Source organism: Lepidochelys olivacea (genome assembly GCF_965140295.1).
Source record: "Lepidochelys olivacea isolate rLepOli2 genome assembly, chromosome: 20".
Taxonomy (NCBI): domain Eukaryota; kingdom Metazoa; phylum Chordata; order Testudines; family Cheloniidae; genus Lepidochelys; species Lepidochelys olivacea.
This window is the reverse complement of record NC_140430.1, coordinates 931,485-949,635: the sequence shown is the minus strand read 5'-3', so window position 1 is coordinate 949,635 and position 18,151 is coordinate 931,485. Positions and strand designations below refer to the sequence as shown.

General features: G+C 48.6%; 1 protein-coding gene across 2 annotated transcripts in view; it reads left to right on the top strand.

Annotated features, from left to right (window-relative positions):
- The window catches only part of FIGNL2 (fidgetin like 2), a 51,208-nt gene extending 34,966 nt beyond the window's left edge, over positions 1–16,242 (top strand). For both annotated transcript variants that reach the window (XM_084610447.1, XM_084610446.1), the window contains exon 2: positions 7,997–16,242. In XM_084610447.1, the coding sequence (XP_084466573.1) occupies positions 8,008–10,224 (2,217 nt within the window). In that variant the 5' untranslated portion in view covers positions 7,997–8,007 and the 3' untranslated portion in view covers positions 10,225–16,242. The remainder of the gene's footprint in view (positions 1–7,996) is intronic.
- The last annotated feature ends 1,909 nt before the right edge of the window (positions 16,243–18,151 follow it).

Sequence of the window (18,151 nt, the reverse complement as noted above, 5' to 3'; positions counted from 1 at the left end):
AACAAGATTTCCATAATTAGTGCACCCGGGAACAATAGGATTCTCCTTTGCCCAGCCCCCCCTCCCTCCTTTTGTCTTGTGCTTTAGATAATGGAGAAGCGGGGAGGGTGGGAAACTGACATGCCATTTGGTTACTGGACAGTCATTTTCTCACACTGCCGAAGGGGACCATTGAAACATCTGTCCTGCTCTGAAAGCTTATTCACGTTACATTTCAAACCCATGACAACTTCTGTGCCTGCCAGCCCCGTCCCCCCACTCCCTCCCTCCCTCTCTTTTCTTATTTTTAAGGGCATGGGTTTTGGTTTTAGCTTTTGCTTTGGCCCTTTTCCCAAATGCCTTTCGAACCCCACATTTACACAGATCGTATGGATTCATTTTTCCCTTTGTGTGTGTGTTTTTTTTAAATTGTGTTTTGTGTTACTCTTCACACCGATACTCCGTATAAATACACTTCATGATGACAATAATTCTGGCACCAGCCAAATTCCAGAGCCTCTGAAGTTTGCCTGTAGAAACTTTGTTCTGCGTGTCTACAACGCCTAGCACAAAGGAGTTCTGGTTCGTGCACTCGCACAGAGCAAGTAATTATAATAGAATCAGGCAGTCCTCTTTGCGTGTGCAAATATTGGGTGTGTGCAGTTGAAAAGATGCTCTGGGAAAATCAGATCCATTTTGCTACATGTGCTTGGAAAACCGCCTCTGCAATAGATCCCGATCCTGCAGCCACCCTTTGTGTGAGGAATTCCTGGGAAGTCAGTCAGTTCCAGGCATGGAGCAACTCTGGGGTCAGGCTCATAATAAATATTTCTTTCTCTCTGCTTCTATAAAACCAACCCCTTTGACTCCCTGGACGTGCAGGGATTGGCCAGTGTGGATGCTGCTGCAGGATTGGGACCTGGTTTGTTATTAACAGGCATAAGCCACATAAACACATACCCAGATTCTGCCCACGCACTTCTGACCTCTTAGTTAGACCTACAGTTACTGGCTGAGAGGCACTGTTCACCATTCCTGACCCTGGCTCTGTTCCTGAACAAGTCTCTGACAGGTTTTGATAACATTTGAAGAAATAAATGATAAATGGTGGGATGTGTCCATTTTTCAGGGCTGATGCGCCTTTGGGAGTGAATACCGTAGGGCTGGAGTACACGCATGCACACACAAACAAACCTTCATCAAAACAACCACATGGGTTCACACCTTGAGCTATTTCTCTGTAAATTTGCATAGAGACATTCTTAATTTGTAATAAACTGTCCTGCTTCCCTTCAGCTTGAGCTATTTCTCTGTAAATTTGCATAGAGACTTTCTTAATTTGTAATAAACTGTCCTGCTTCCCTTCAGCTTCTCCACATTTGCACTAAAATAACCAAAGGCGTAAATTAAAACCACTTTCTGTGTAGACCAGCTCCGAGGGGTTCGTGCCCAAAGGTCCCTGGAGGCGTTTACACCTTGCTCACTGGCATCTAAATGAAATAGAATTAAGCATAAAGTCCTTGACACATGGCCCAGAATGTAGAGCCCTGAACCCAACTGTTAAAACTCAGACAGACTAAGCGAGACATTCTGATAATCCAACACAAACTGAAAAAGGAAATGAAGAAGCAAAATGATCCCTTCGCTCTTATTCTAAGGGTATGTCTGCACTGCAAAAAAAAAAAAAAAAGAGTTGTGTTCTAAACTCCGGTTAGCTAATGCAGGTTAAATTAGCCGTGAATACACAGCAACTCATGTTAACAACTCGAATTAATCCCCCGGCTCCCCTCTAGGGGGCGCTAACCAAAGTTAAAAGCAGAGTTGCTGAATCTTCAATAAAAAGAACAGGAGTACCTGTGGCACCTTCGAGACTAACCAATTTATTTGAGCATGAGCTTTCGTGAGCTACAGCTCACTTCATCGGATGCATTCAGTGGAAAATACAGTGGGGAGATTTTATGTACACAGAGAACATGAAACAATGGGTGTTGCCATACACACTGTAACGAGAGTGATCAATTAAGGTGAGCAGGAGAAAAAAATCTTTTGGAGTGATAATCAGGATGGCCCATTTCCAACAGTGTCTTCAGTGCTATTTTGTCCCAAGTTAGCTCACCTGAGTTCAGAACACACTTTTTTTGCAGTGTAGATGTCCCCTGAGTGACAGAATGATCCCCTGAATGAAAATATATTATTTCATTTGTAAAATATTCACTCTCTGGAAACGGGGTAGTGGAGAGAGACTTCCAATTTTAGATGCAATTTTCTTGTGTCTTTGGCTGTGTTTGGAAAGACGTGGGCTAGGGCTTTTGCATCGCTCGATTCTGTGGGGAAAAGCAATGCCCTCCCTCAAAGAACTTAATTTCCTTAATGCTCCTTGTCATTATTTGTGTGGTATTTTCCTTGTAACCCCAAACCAGCTGTAACTAATAATTTTACTTGGGAGTGGGAAGATACTGGAAGTCTTCTGACTGTAAACTTGAAAAATTGCCAGATTTGGATGCAAGAGAGAAAATTGCCACTTAAGCTGATCAGCTCAATATTATAAACGTTGAGGTTACTTTTCTGATTAAGCAATTAATTCAACGAGTCTGGTGTTTGTAAAGGAGAACTTGAAAACAGTGCATGCATTTTCCAGCTATTGGAAATTAGAAAGAAAGAAAGGAAGAAAGAACGACCTTTGGAACAACATCTACTATAGTATCAGTGCATTATATGCACGTTCTGTACATACATAAGTGGTATTAACAGGGCTGGGGGCCATCCTGCCTCAAGAGAGAGAACATGACAGCAAAGAAACAGGCACTCTAAGGAGAACCTCAGGAAATAGACATGTCTTTTGTCTCTTGAAGGTTATTAAAACCTATGGCCAGGGACTCTTGGCTGTACAGCCCACTATGAGCAATATCCCAGCTTAAAGGAAGGGACGCAGTCCATGCCATCAGAGCTCATTAGGATTATTTGTTTTAGAGTAATGCGCAGATTGGGGCCCCATTGTGTTAGGTGCTGTACAAAGACGCAGTGAGGGAGACCCGAGCCCCAGATACCCTGGTGATGGAATCGATAGAATAATCTAAGGTATATCCACTTGCTTAGGTCCCAAAATACGCTTTCCTTAGAATCCTATGTATTGTCTTCCCTGGGCAGTGCTATAGGACCATGTGTGTAATATATTCCCTGTCCTCCACATTTTAAATCAGATTTTCGGCCCAGAGCAGAGTAAAAAGCATGTATCAATACTGGTTTATGGGCTCACATTGTCCTTTGCAGGCATAGTTCGCTGTTGTGCACCTACCGAGTCGGGTTTTGTGGATCAAAGGCAGTATACATCAGATCATCGATCACTTTATAATATGCCCTTTTCCTCTGTTGCAATCAATGGGGAAAAACCCACTCACACAATTAAAATCCACCTCCAGCTAGGCAGGAGACATGCGGCATTTCTAGGGGATTTCTGTGTCATTCTGTCTAGGAGTTTTGGGGTGGGGGACCTAATTGTTGCCTCTGCAAAGGGCCGGGTCCTTGTTGATGTAGCAGGAGTGTCGAGTGCTAGGCGCAAAACGCACTGTTGTAAGCTCTGTGGGGCAGGAGGTGTCTTTTCCTGTCTGTACCACGCCCAGCACAGTAGGGTCCTGGTCCATGACTGGGGCTCCTCGGCCTCGCCACAGCGCCGATGATAACCAGAGTCGCAATCGAGGCAGTTCTGCTAATGCGGTTCCTATTTTCTGATGTCTCTGCAGCAGTGCAGGAACATCGTGCCCCCTGGATGGTGCATCTAGAGTTGTTGGATGGATCTCCCTGGGATCTAGCCCTGCGCAGTCCTCGTTACCGCAATTACCGATCACGCTCGAGGGCCTGGTACTTTTGTTCTGTCTTTTCAAAACATCCTCCTTGTTCCTCTAAGTCTCCTGCTTCCTCCTGAAATTCACTTTTTCTTGTTAATCGCTTCCTGCTGCCTCTTGCTCCCGATCGAAGGGGGATGGTTTCCTCCCCCTCCAATCATACTTAGGGTTGTGCTTGGAAAAAAGCAGCTGCAAGAGGGGAAGTTTATTGGGAAGCACTCGCCGTTGCGTTCGTTAAGAAAGGGTCCTTTCCCCGCGGGCTGCCTTCGCTGTCTCTGTCTGACCATTTACCTATCGGTGGTGCTTTAATAATGGCAAGTAAATGCAGAGAGGATGTCAGATAAAGCCACGCAAAGCTGCCATTTAAATCCTCTTGTGTAAGTTTGATATCCAAAGTGGAAGCACAAATGCCATATAAGTCAATTAAAGCATTAAGTAATCTAATTGTGCTGTGGCCACAAAGTGGCTTAAAGGCTGAGAGAGGCAAGTGAATAGTGTGTCCAGAACCCTCCCAGCCCCCATTTTAGCATTCCCCCGAGGCCTTTGTGAATGAGTAAAGGGGGAGGGATGTTAGGGAAGGGGTGGAGGTTGGTGGTGAGAACATACACACACACAAGGACAACAATGAACAACAGAGAGAGAGAGAGAGTACGTGCACACAGGCACTATGATCAGCCACACAGGCACTATGATCAGCGTCCAAAGGCCCCCTTCCCCTGGCCTTGAAATTTTGGAATTTGCTTTGCCCTTAGCAAGGCTCCCTGTCTGTCTTTGTTCTTTAGCTCAGAAGAAGGAAAACAGTGCAATTAAAGTCACTTAAGAAAAGAAAAGGGTGATGTGCGGTTAGCAGGTTTCAGAGTAGCAGCCGTGTTAGTCTGTATTCGCAAAAAGAAAAGGAGTACTTGTGGCACCTTAGACTAACCAATTTATTTGAGCATAAGCTTTCATGAGCTACAGCTCACTTCATCTCCAGCACGGCCCTCCCTGGATTCTTTCATTGTGTGCAACTTTTCCCTGGTGCGTTCCTGGGCCAGAGACTTCACTCCGTTCCGGTGAGAATGAGTGGGCCTGAGTCATGGAGCAAATCCACTGGAATCGACAGAGTTAAACAAGAGTAAAACCCGTGTCAGTGAAGCTTGCTCTGTGTATGTGGATCCATGTAATGTAATCTGTCCTCCCACTGCTCAGGGACCGCACAATCCAGGGCTCTAAATTCTGTTCAAACTCATTGGGCTAGATGCTCAGCCGATGGAAATCAGCATAACTCCGTTGATTTCCACGGAGTCAGTGAGGATCTGGTGCAATTTCTTCCACAACGACACTAACGCTAACCAGTGGGGCTTCTCATGTAAAGCCAGTGGCTGCATGCTTTCTCCCGTTACTGTCTAATACATTTAATGAAGAATCCCAGCGTACAGGGGTCTGTTTTGTTTTTTCAAGGCTGTTTCATTATTAATGAGCCCCAGTTACCCTGCAAGGGGACTCCACTAGTCTGATTCTCCTCCTGCATGTGTCAATTGATCGAAATCATTGGCGTCAGCCAGGTGAAAAAAGGATGTGACCTCACAGTTGGGCCCCATATTTATATATCTCTAAGGGCCTGGTCCTGAAGGTCTGGCAAAGTCCAGAGGAGGCAAGAGTGCTCAGGACCTCACAGGATTAGGCCCCTTGGTTCCTGCCCGTGTAAAATCCTGCTGGAAGCTGTGTGAGTTGCTATCCTGAGCAAGTGTCTGGAATGAAAAACTACACTAGGCAGCATGGTGCATAGGTGCCGACTTCCTCTGTTCCTGGGTGATGCTCGGCCCCCGCTCTATTCCAGACCGTGCCCCCACTTCACCCCTTCCCCCAAGCTTCCACCCCCGCCCCGCCTCTTCCCAGCCCCACCCTGCCCCACCCTGCCTCTTCCCGCCCTTTCCGCTGCCTCTTCCTGCCCGGCTCTTCCCCCTCCCCTCCAGCGCCCCCTGAACAGCTGATTGTGGCTGGCGGGAGGTGCTGGGAGGGAGGGGGAGGAGTTGATGGGGCGGGTGCTGAGCACCCACTGTTGTTTTCCTATGGGTGCTCCAGCCCCGGGGCACACACGGAATCAGCACCTATGGCATGGCGGCTTATCCCACTTGATACCCTCTCTCCCCACCTACCCACACGCACCCCAGGGAGCACAATGAAGGAAGCTGGCTCTGTAGGAGCCCGGTCCTGGACCACCAGCATGAACAGGTTTGTCTGGGTGGATTCCATGGAAGGTGGGAACCCTCCCCCCGCAACTCACCCACAGCACGGGGCCCAGAGCAGCTGCTGCGTTGCACAAGGCTTCTCTTTATGGCGGGTTTGCCCAATGGGTCTCTGCTCCCTCATTCGCGCTGGCCGTATGCCATCCCAGCACTGCTGCAGGGAGGGTCCCTTTGGACCCTCGCTCTGCTGTGCTCGGTGGGAGCAGGTTCCCCCTTCTGCAGCCTTCTCTTGTGCGCGGCAGAGCCGTTGCCTTTAGGCCAGGAGGCAGGACACAGCTCTTAGAAAACACCCATCCAGCTTTGTGATATTTCACCTCCCTGACAGTATGGATTTAATTTCCCGTGACAAATGGGCCTGGTGAAAAGAGCCTGGGATTCATATAGGCTCATGGATAATTCATAGAAAGTGTCCAACATGTCAGGAGAGGTGGAACCTGAGGCCTGTCTGCGTCGTTCTGCCTGGTTTATCCACGTGCTGATACGAACCAGTGCCTTGTGCTTTACTCTGTACGCAGGGCCTTTAGGGACAGTATTGTGCAAGGGGCCAGCACCCCAATAGCCCAGCAAATTGTGATCTGAGTCCCAGCGTCTTCCCTCAAATCTATATCTGCTGTGACCCTTTTGGCTGAGTCTCCTCTTGCTCCTGCTGGCGTAAAGCGGGAAGGGAGCTGCATGTTTGAGAGGAGGAGACTCTGATCCTTTGTGTTCTGTCCTAAACTTATCTTCTAACCCTTTGAACAAGCTGAGCAGAAATGCAGACTGGAGTCTGCCCCTTGTGTACCATTTACACCAGTGCAAAGGCAGTGCAAAGTGCTACCATGTGAAAATGGCTTTGCAGTGTTGTGAAGGCCCCGACAAGGCCCAGGGTAACAGACTAAGGGCTAGTCGAAACTGCCACACTACATCGCTCTGATCTGGGTTACATCCTCTGTCGATGCATATTTCATCACAACAACCTTAACTCTGACTTAGCATGTGAGTTCTTAGGGCAGTGCCTGTCTTTTTGTGATGTACTTGCAGTGTCTTGCTTTGGGCGTGACTGGGATCTCCAAGCACTACTGCAGTGAAACTAATAATAATAATGATCCACGATTCATTGGGTGGGTCCTATTTTGAATTTCTCAGATAAAAAGTGGCTTAGACGTGTAAAGCACTGCAATGATTATTAGTGATACGCAGGGAATTGTGTGTATGGTTCCCATCGGTGTGAATAGACTAAAATCCACTCCAAACCATCAGAGATGAGAATGTCTCCTCTTAGGCCCTGATCCAGTGTGTTCTGTACTGTTCCACAATCTTGTCTTGATCACAAAATGCTGCCAGGTAGAACTGGGAGTGAAATAAGCAGCTGGTCTTGGTATTCTTGTGACCACTGGGGGCGAATCTCCGTTTTGGCACGTGGTGATATTTAGTGACCTATGCAGTCCCAGTTGTAGACGTTTTCCCAGTGTAACTTAAACATTTTTGTCTTGAAGCCTGATTCAGTTTTTTTTAAAAAAGCTTCCCCACCCCCACCCCCAAAATCATAGGGCATAGAAATTCTCCTAAAGAGAAGCCAACCCAGCCTCAAAAGGGGCTCTATGAACATCACAGAGCCTTTTGCTAAAATATTCAAACTTCAGTGCCTGAAGGCAGGCTCCGGAATACCGCTGGCCTGCCTGGCAAGGTGCTAATTGCCCTCAGCTCCTGTGGACTTCAGTGGGCATTGTGCCTGCTCTTCACTTCTAGGGATCAGGATACTTTTATTTAGGTGAGGGGTTCTTGGCCTCTTCCGTGCGGAGGACACCCATGGAGCCCTATCGCGTAGCTGGGACCCTCTTTACGTTTAGCAAACGGAGAAGGGCAGGGTGCTGAGCCCCGTACATTTAAACCTGCCTCCGGTTCAGCAGGACCACTCTACTCCAGGACCGTACTTAACCCTTTCTACCTCTGTTTCCCTGTCCCCAGCTCTGTTGAAGATGCACTGGACACCAGAGCATGCCCAGCCCCTGAACCAGTGGCCAGAGCAGCACCTCGATGTCTCTTCCACCACCTCCTCACCGGCCCACAAATCTGACCTCTACCACAGCAGCCGGCAGCGCTTCAACTACGCCTGGGCCAACGACGACATCTCCGCGCTGACGGCCTCCAACCTCCTCAAGAGGTATGCGGAGAAGTACTCGGGGGTGCTGGACTCGCCCTATGAGAGGCCGGTGCTGAACAGCTATGGAGATGGAGCCTTTGGGCCGCTCAATGGGCAGAAAGGTGACGTGGAGCCCTGGCCGATGCCGCACGGCTCGGACGGTGCCTACCCCCTGAACACCATGCACGATGGGCTGCCTGGCTCCAAGGGGGTTGTTCCTTCTGCCCCAGGAAATGGGCCGGTAGGGCTTGGCAGCTCCCCTGTTGTCTGCGAGGTTGCCCGGGACCCCATTTATCCCACTAACTCGTGTGGGGGAGCCGCCGGCTCCAGCGGCCTTGGCTTGTCTCAGGAGTATACCTCAGGCTACAGTGGCACCTACCTGCCATCGGGCTACTGCAGCCAGCCCACGACAGCACTTCCCCCTCCCCACCCGTCAACCCTGCACAGCTCAGGACTCCTGCAGCCCACGCACCCTTCCTCGGCGCTGGTCCCCAGCTACAGCTCCTCAGGTCCCATGTACAACTACGCTTCAGGCAACTACGCGCCTCAGCCCGGCTACGGGGGGATCCACCCTCCGCACCCGTCGGCCTCTTACCTGCCCTCGGGCATTGCTGCACCCACCCCCATCCCCCCGCCGCCCCCCTCCTCCCGGCCCCCGGGCATCCCTGGTTATAGCTACCAGAGCTCCAGCCTGCCCCCCCTCCCAGTGCCCCCCCTCAGCAGCGACTCGGGGGGCTCCCTGAAACGAAAGGCCTTTGATATCCCGGGGGGGGAGGACGAAGCTGAGGGCAGGTACAGGAAATACAGCTACGAGCAACCAAAGTCCACCCCTGAGTCGCCATACCAGATGTCCGACAACGGCGAATGTGGAGGCAACAGCTTCAGCCGAAGCACCGAGACCTCTCAGCTGCCCTTCAAGGCTGGGAAAAGGCCGACGGGAGCAGCGGCGACAGTGGCCTTGGAGGAGCATGTAGGGAAGTACAACAGCCAGCCCATGAAAGGCCTGGTCTCCCCTCCGTATGGCGCCGGGGAAGCCCCTTTGAGGCCCGGGGAGAGCTTTGAGAAGTTCACCCCGCCTCTCGCCAATGGCGAGCGTGCAGGTGGCGAGCAAGGTCATGCCTTCACCCACGGGATGCAGGCCAAGCCGCAGGGGTTCAGCAGCCAGCCTGTGGAAGAGCAGCTGAAAAACGTAGACCCCCTGATACTAGAGCTAGTGAACAACAAAATCGTCGACTGCAGCCCGCCCGTCCAATGGACGGACATTGCTGGCCAGGTCTCGGTCAAAGCCGCCATCGAGGAAGAGCTGGTGTGGCCTATCCTGAGGCCTGGGGCCTACACGGGGGAGAGCCGGCCACCCAGAGCCATCCTACTGTTCGGGCCTCGTGGAGCAGGGAAAACCCTGCTGAGCAGGTGCATCTCCACCCAGCTGGGCTCAACCTTCCTGAATCTCAGCGGGACGGCCCTGCTTTCCAAGTGGAAGGGCGAGGCCGAGAAGATCCTGCAGACGGTCTTCTTCGTGGCCAGCTGCCGTCAGCCATCAGTGGTGCTCATCTCCGAGGTGGAGTCCCTCCTCGTGGCCTGCGCTGGTGAAGAAGCCGCCCAGGCGAGCGGCCTCAAGACTCAGCTGCTTTCCTACTTGGACAACATAGCTACCTCAGCCGAGCAGAATGTCGTCGTCATCGGGACGACCACCCGGCCCAGCACTGTGGACGAAGCCTCCCAGAGGAGGTTCACCAAGCGGTTCTACATTTCCCCGCCCGACAGCATCGCCCGGCGGCAGATCCTCCACCACACCTTGGCCCAGCAGAACTACTGCCTCAGTGAACGGGAGATGGCCTCCCTCGTGCAGCACACCGAGAGCTACTCGGGCAGCGAGCTCATCCAGCTGTGCCAGCAGGCCGGCCCCACCAAACTCCACAGCCTGCCAGGCCAGCTGCAGCCCACCTCCTACAAAGACTTCGAGAACGCCTTCTGTAAAGTCCGCCCCACCGTCTCCCAGAAGGAGCTGGACTTGTACATGGAGTGGGACAAAATGTACGGGTCCAGGCACTGACGGCGCGTGGAAGGGGTGGGCTGGGGGAGCCAAGCCCTCAGCCTCAGACTCCAGTGGCATTTTTTTTGTTGATGGTGTCGTTGGTTGTGTGCCAGCTTGACCTCTGAGTGGAAGATTCGGGGGGATTATTTTGTATTTGTTAAGATCTGTTGCTCTGGAGTCTCTGGTTTAGCTCCAGCTGCTAAGGATGGAATCACAGCTCGCCCATGAATTCAGTCAGTGTCTTTTGTCTTTCTCCTATGTCCAAGCTGATCTGAAGGTGAAATACTTGATCCAAGAAAAGACCCGAACACAAACAAATTCTTTTACAGGCTGTTTTATGTCATACTTGACTGATTTTGTTTGTTTGTTTTTGTTTTTGGAAGTAGTCGCTCACTGAACTCAGGATAATCTATTTATTATTCGTCTACTTTCCCGTTCATCCGTTTTGAGACCAGCAACGTAAAGGATGCAGCCAGGTGGAGATGTGTTTGGTTTTAGCCTTCTCATGTGTGATACGACAGCTCTCTAGTCGATTTACAGAGACCTGATTTTTGTTGTTGTTGTTCCTAATAGAAATTTTTCAGCCATCATTTAACAAAACCAGCCCCCTTTGGCTGTGGCTCTGTGGGCAATTTTTCTGTATTGAACTGTGCCATACAAAGGACTTGTCCCCCGCACAAGTCAACATCTTTTCAAGCCATCATGAGGAATTTATTATTAGGAATAAACGGCACAGGGAGATGGGAGGAGGGAGGGAAGGTTTGAAGTAAAGAAAAATGTAGATTGTTTAATATACTAGACCTCATTTTTATTTTTGTAATGTATGTAGTATTTTTTTGTTTTTTCTTTTTAACTACTCAGGAAAAAAATTACCTCAGAAAAAACAAACAAACAAACAAACCCGAATGTGTTTTTAAAAACTCTTTTATCTTCTCAAGAAAGGGAAGGGGGGGAAAAGATCTTAAGAGTTTGCCAAACTCAATACAAAGCTGCATTATGTGTTTGCTTCCAAAAAAGGGTGACAGAAAGAAGAAAAAAACAAAACTTGAAGTTGTTACAAAGATGAAAGCTGAATGTATTTCGGGTGCTTTTCACAATATATTATGCCATAATTTTATTTTATTTTTTTTTCCACATTGTTATTGTAGCGTTTGGTGGAGTAACGTGTCTTCAAAGGAAAAGAGAGTATTAGTGCCGTAGTTTAAAAGCTGTTGCTAGTACCACTTTTTGGATAAACCTACGGGGTATGTTCCCAACTTTCTTGGTTTGCAAAGCTTGCTTCTCTGTTGTGCTCTCCACTTCCTCTTCTTGCATCTCCCAGCTAGGGGCCCTTCCTGGGCTGCAGAAGTGAGCATGTTTATGTGTGGTCAAGACCCAACCATGTTGTAAGAAGGTTTATTTTGCCTTTGTGAACAGGAAAAACTATGGTAGAGAACCAAGTTTTAACCTGCAAAGGCTTCTGCACTGTGCGTTTAAGGCCTTATCTCCAGGAGAAAGCTGCACTGCTTTACTTAAGGGTGAGATTTCAAACAGATTTAATGAAACCAGTGCAAACCTCTGTGTGGATGCTCATCTTTTTGTTTAAACCAGGCGTATTTCGGTGTAGCCCAGAGTCAGTTAGTAGTTGGCAGAAGCTGAAACAAAACGAGCTGCCTTTAAACCAAACTAAGAGGTTTGCACCAGTTTAACTAAATCATTTTTAAAAAACAGCTGAAGTTAAACTAGTGCCGTTTGGTAGGTCTCAGCCCATTTCTTACTGCCCAGTCCTGCACATTGTGTTGCTGGCGTGTCATGTTGCCCTGTGCAGAACAACATGCCGGATCAGGGTCTTCGTTTGCAGGCAAGGCCCTCTCAAAACCCACCCCTACAGGAGCAGAGAGCAACGGCAGAGGGGTAAAGCTAAATATCTCGTGTGTCTTCCTGGCACTAGCTGTAACCCTCTGAGACCCGTGTGTGCATCTGAAATAATGCAGGGCCCAGTCGCCTCATGCAGAGGCTTTTCTGGTCTCGCATTTTCCTTCCATCTAGCGAAGATGGGTATGTCCCAGTCAGTGGTAGGGGAAGGCAGGGCAGTACCATTGTGACCCCCTGGGAATCATACCCACTGGCCCAGTGGCATTGCCACCATTCCAGAACTAAGGGGTCCGATCCCAACCCCATTGATTCTTCTTACCCGCGTGGAGATTCGCATCACCTCAGCCCCCGGCTGGCTCCCTGAGCTGCATTTATACGGCCTATAAAAAACAAGCCAAGCACTTGAAATACAAAATGCCAAACCCCCAGGCACTTGAAGTACCACTGCGGGCACTGCCTGGTAATAGAGTGTGAGCCCATGGTTTGTGCTTATCTAGGACACTATAGCAATGCTTAGCAGCCGAAGGGCTAGAGCTAAAAGGCCAATGGAGAATTAACGTCTAATGCTGAGAACTGGTCACTTTGGGGCAGGGAAGAGGCACAGAGCAGGATGAAGCAGGTTAGCAAGGGCATTGGGAGATTCTCTGGTCCTGAATTTCGGTTACTCCCATCCCTGCATGTGTGGGAAGGTGGAGTTAAGGTGGATTTAAGCCAGTTTTGCACTCCCCTGTGTTTTGTGGGCTTTCAGGGGCCATCACATCCTCCAGTGTGAGGTACAGCAGCCTCAGGGGTGCTCTAACTTATGCTTTAGTTCCCATGGCCCCCTTTGGGCCAGGAGAAGCAAAGAATAGTGGCAGTGTAGTCCAGGCACTCCCACTTCCTTAGTTAGATCATTTTGCTCTACTGGGGGGAAGGCAGCTGGGGGAAGCTAGCCAGGGTACCACAGTTGTTCCCTCCCTGGCTCTGTGTTCATCACAGCCATTCTCTTCTCACACCAGATAATGCCCCTGTGCCAGGTGCCAACACATGGCTGCCTCTTAACTTCTTTCTCTAGGCATGTTCTTAACAAATCATTTGGGAGGGAACAGACACCTTGGCTCATGGTCTACAGGACTGCAATCATGCCCCTTATCCCCACCAAAGCTTCGTTGGTGTCGCATTTGATAAAACCAGTTTCTTGAGAGGTTTTGCATGCTATAGTCTGTGAGCCAGGAACTCTGACTGCTCAGGGAGAGTGGAAGGGTGTTTGCAGGGGTGAGATGAGGGAGCTGGAGCTGTTAAGGGGCTTGCTGCTTCTCTGTCCTGACTTTGGAGCCCATGTGTCTCATGAGAAGATTCTGCTGCTAGCATTGCAACGTTCCCCCCTTCACCCTACAAAGAATGAGGTTTTTGCACTCGCACCCAGAACATGCGATGTCCCTGCACAAACATATAACGGCCCAGTCCCCAACCCAAACTATTTCTTGAAATCCTCAATTTGAGTAGCTGCCTGAAAAGGAAATCTTTTTAAAAGGGGCATCTGCATTGTAAAGACTCACTATGTAACTCAGTCTAACTGCACCATCTCTGCCTCTGATGGACCAGAGCAAGTAGCAGAATAGCACTGATGTGCTTGTGACAACCAGCGTTCATTAGCTTTGTGCAGATTTACTGAATAACCAGACCAACCATTTAAAACGATGTAGGGCCCAATTGAAAGCCCTTTTGAGTAAATGGAACTAGAACCCTATCCACTTCACTGAACTGTGGATCAGATCTTTGGATGATGAGTGCAAACAGGGCTCTGTTACTTTTTATGGTGCAGATGTTCCTTTTCACTTTCTGTATCGATCTCCACCTTCATCTCAATTTGCAATAATCAGATTGACCCAGAAGCTGGAGAGGGATAGCACTGTCCTTTATTTGTTCTTCACTGTGCTGCATTCCGCTGCCCTTTGCTGGCTGTGACAAGCATTGCCACTTGAAAAGTGCCATTGTCTCTTGTGGGGGCAGGTGTGCTGCGTTGGATTGGATTGTTTTCACTGCTCTCATTCATTCCTTCCCTCCTCCCTCTGCTTCCTCAGATCCTAATATCTCACTTTCTTTTAGGGTCTTTCCATCAGCTCCTTTTGAGGCATCTCCTTCTCCGGGTTGGATTCGAGAACCTTGGCAGCTCTAACCAGTGCTCCGTCTCTCGGACAGCTGCTGCGTTTAACCATTGAGAAAGCAGAAGCCCAGGCTATTAAAGTAGCCTTACATGAGTGTATAATTTAGGAGGCAAATTAAATAAGCTCTTCTCCATTATCTCTGAGGGCTTAGTATAAAACACTGGATGAGACCCAGGGCACTTTTCACACAGGGCTCAGTTTTTCTGCTTTTTCTCTCTAGGATTCTTCATTTGTTCTTTCGAAATCATGGAAAACAAAAGCCAGAAAGTGTTCAGCAGCTAGAGAGAGCTGCTTGCAGTGAGGTGTCCAACGGTGGCACTTACTGGGCAACTCACTGCTGGAATATGTGCTTGCCGCTCAGACCAGGATATAGTCCCTGAAATAGCTGCACCTGACTCTTCTTGCTGAAGTTTGCCCAAGACACAGAGTTACATTCTGTATTAACCAAAAGTCCCCAGGTGTCAGGAATCAACCCATATTCTCTATGACCAGGGATTCCCTGGGGCTGTTGCCCAGACTCAGCACTTCCCCTGTTATATATGTTGGTGGTTTGGAAATGGTCCTAGTTACAGTCCATGTACAATGGTTGAACAGCTGCTCACTGAAAGAAAAGGGGCAGCAAGACCATACATGCAGTAGGCTGCAGGAATCGACCCTCTAAAATTCTAGCCACTTGTTTTTCTTAATGATGGTATCTGGCTCCAGCCAGACCCTCATCCTTTTTCTGATTTCCCACTGAGAATTAAGAATGGCTAGACTTGGCTCTCTTGGGGAGAGGATTTCTGGTTGGTCTATCTTCCCTTGATTAGTAATGCATGAAAATGAATAAAGCAAAGGGGGAAGGAGTTGACTGACAGTGGAACCCTGAGGAGGGAGAGGATTGAAAAGGTGTAGGGGATTTTAATTTTTTTTAATTTATCAAGTTTGACTGTGTTGGGCCAGTTTTCAAAACTTGGCCGCTAAATTTAAGAGATCCAATGCCATGGTCGGGCTCTCAGATTGACACTCAGGCACCTAAGGCATGTATTTGGGCACCTGACTGCTGGTTTGAATGGCTGGGGGACAAATTGGGTGTCCAGCATTAAAAGTGGGGTATGGACAACATCAGTTGGTAAGGGGAGGGTGTATACGTGAGAGACATTGGATAAACTGGTTGAAATACAATAAGATAACATGACCCAGACAATTTACAAAAGATTTTTTTTAAAAAATGTTTCTGTGTTCTTGTTTTATATGAAATTGGAAGTACTATACAAGAGGAACTGTTCTTTATTTTTTGTCTATTAAGAGGCAACAAGGAACCAAGACTTCTGGGCTCTGTTCCCTGATGGTGTCATGGGTTTACTGCACGACCTTGGATTAGTTTTATAACATGCTCTGTGCCTCAGTTTGCCCATCTGTAAAATGGGGGATAATCCCACTCACAGAGATGAGGAATCAGCAAAAATCTCCCAAGAAATATAAATGTCTCTGTGGTGTAATTAGCAGCACGTTCCCTGAGTTGTACTCCAGGCTGGGACTTAAGGAGATCCAGGATAGTGGCAGCAAGCTGCACAAGCTGTGAGCTGAAGAGCCAGAGAGGACTGAAGGGTCTGTGTCCAGGACCTCAACAAAGAATACCTTGTTATGTTCAGTATAGCCAAAGCCTCTCTATTTCCTGCTGCATGAGACATCACAGGAGGAGGCTATGTCCAAATATTATGATATCTACATGAACTTTTTCAGGTTCACCTGTGTACATGTGTATCTGCACATTCACTTGATAGTACCATGATCGCCTTTCTACAAAGTTGGCTCTTGGGGATATTTTTAAAATGTACCTCCTTTTAGCATCCTCCTTGCCCTCCCTCTCACCTTTCCTCCAAAAAGTGGTACTGGATTTTTGAAGACTTTTTCTTATTATCATATTTGACTTTGTACATCCTCTGTAACCATTTCTACCTCATTTTGCAACATATTGTACATGAAAGTATTTAATTCATGTCTTATTAATGTCTGAAAAGAAATGCTTTTGAACTGTAATGGTCTACCTCAAAAAATACTGTATTTTAAAAAGAAAAGTATTACACAGTATTAAAGAGATTACATGAAAAACAACGTTTGACTCCAAGAGCATGTAGTTTATTATTCATTACATCATCTCTCTCTCAGAACGTTCACAGTGGTATTTGGAATCGTCACAGTAACAGCGTGGAAATACGGCCAGGGAATCTGTACCCTATTGTGACAACTGGTCAGGGATTTTTTGACTGGAAGTTTTCCCACCCAAAAACGTTGCTTCAGCAGAACTGAATGTGTTTGTGGGAATTAGTTGGTTTTGACAAATTTACTCCGCTCGAAAACCTGTTGGAAAAAAGTTTTCACATTATCAAAATGTCCTGTTTCAACGTTTTAGAAACAAAACATGAGTTTCCTGATTCAAAATGGTTCTGTTTTGAAATTTAAGCTAATTATAGTTAAATAATTTTTTAAAAAGGGTCAGAGACAAAGCATTTGGAAATGATCAGAATAAAAGTTTCAGTGGACCCAAACCACACATATGTTGGTTTGCAAAAAGTTTTGAGATTATTATTTTTCATCCCAATTTGAGACAGGGAATTTTTTCTAAATCTCAAATATTTTCCCAGGACAGGGAAACCCTTTCCTGCCCAGTTCTGTTTATTACACAGCTACTGCCCACTGCTGGAGAGGATCAGTACTTCACTTGTTTTTGGCAGTGCTGCCCTCTAGTGGCTAGAGGTCTACAGAGTCCTGTTATTGGCAATTAATGGAGAGTCTTCTTTGTAGCCAAACATTAGCTCTGTGATATTTGGAGCAGGAGCCCTAGTATTCTGGTCACTAACACTGCACACCTGTGCGTGGTTTAACTGGTGACCATGTAGGTACACAGCAGCTGATTCCTTCCTTCCAGCACAGCAGACTACAGAACTAGCTCTCCCCGAATATGAGATGACCACAAGGGAGCTGCTTTGGGGTGTGGGACCAGACACCTGGAGATCCTGCCCACCTGCTCTAGGGAAGTGCGTGCTGACTTTTGTGGAGCAGCAGTAAGGGGCACTGCAAAGTGTGTTGCTCCTCAGGCCTCCTTGACAGGGTGGCTTGGGGACCCTCTGCTCAGCCCCTGTCTCTCCGCTCCCAGAGCCGCCCTCCCCCCATCAAAGCAGAGCTTTGTCCTGTGTGAATGTCAAGGTGGGTGTCTCTTAGGAGATGATGGGGGCTCTGGAGGCAGAGCTGGTAAGCACACATGCAGATTCCTCACTGTTCCTTCAGGGCACCCCATGGGCCAAGGCCCTTTCCCACTGTGGTTTCCCCACCGAGGGGGAACATGCTGGGGCAGGAACTGAGGAAGCAGCTCTCACCCTCTGGGAAGCTGTGGGGTTGTATAGGATGTTTGCAGCCTTGTTGGCCTCTGGATTTTATAGGAGTATCTTTGGGAAGAGAGCTCTCCAAGTAGGGCTGCCAACCCTCCAGGATTGTCCTGGAATCCCCAGGAATTAAAGATTAATCTTTAATTAAAGATTGTGTCATCTGATGAAACCTCCAGGACTATGTCCAACCAAAGTTGGCAACCCTCTCTCCCAGGGGTAGCAATCCTCCCCGCACCCTGGCTCTGGGAAGCTGAATGGTGGCAGCTGGAGGCCTGGCTGAGCCCAGGTGAGGCTCGTCCCCTCGTCAGGTGCTTCCCTCCGAGCAGAGCAGAGCAGTGCAGCCTTGCCTCTGGAGGAGAAGGGACTCTTGCTGGTTTCCCTCCCCTGGGCCTCGACTGAGGAGCAGGGTGACCAGGACATGGCTGCTGAGGCCAGTCAGTTCCCATGGTGATGGGCACAGGCTAAAGGCGGTGGCAGGCCTCGTCCCCCAGTCAGTGGGGTGCTTTGCCCACCTGCCTTTGAGGCTGCTACCTGCCCACTTCTGCAGCAGACCAGGGTGGCAGGCATTGGCCTGGC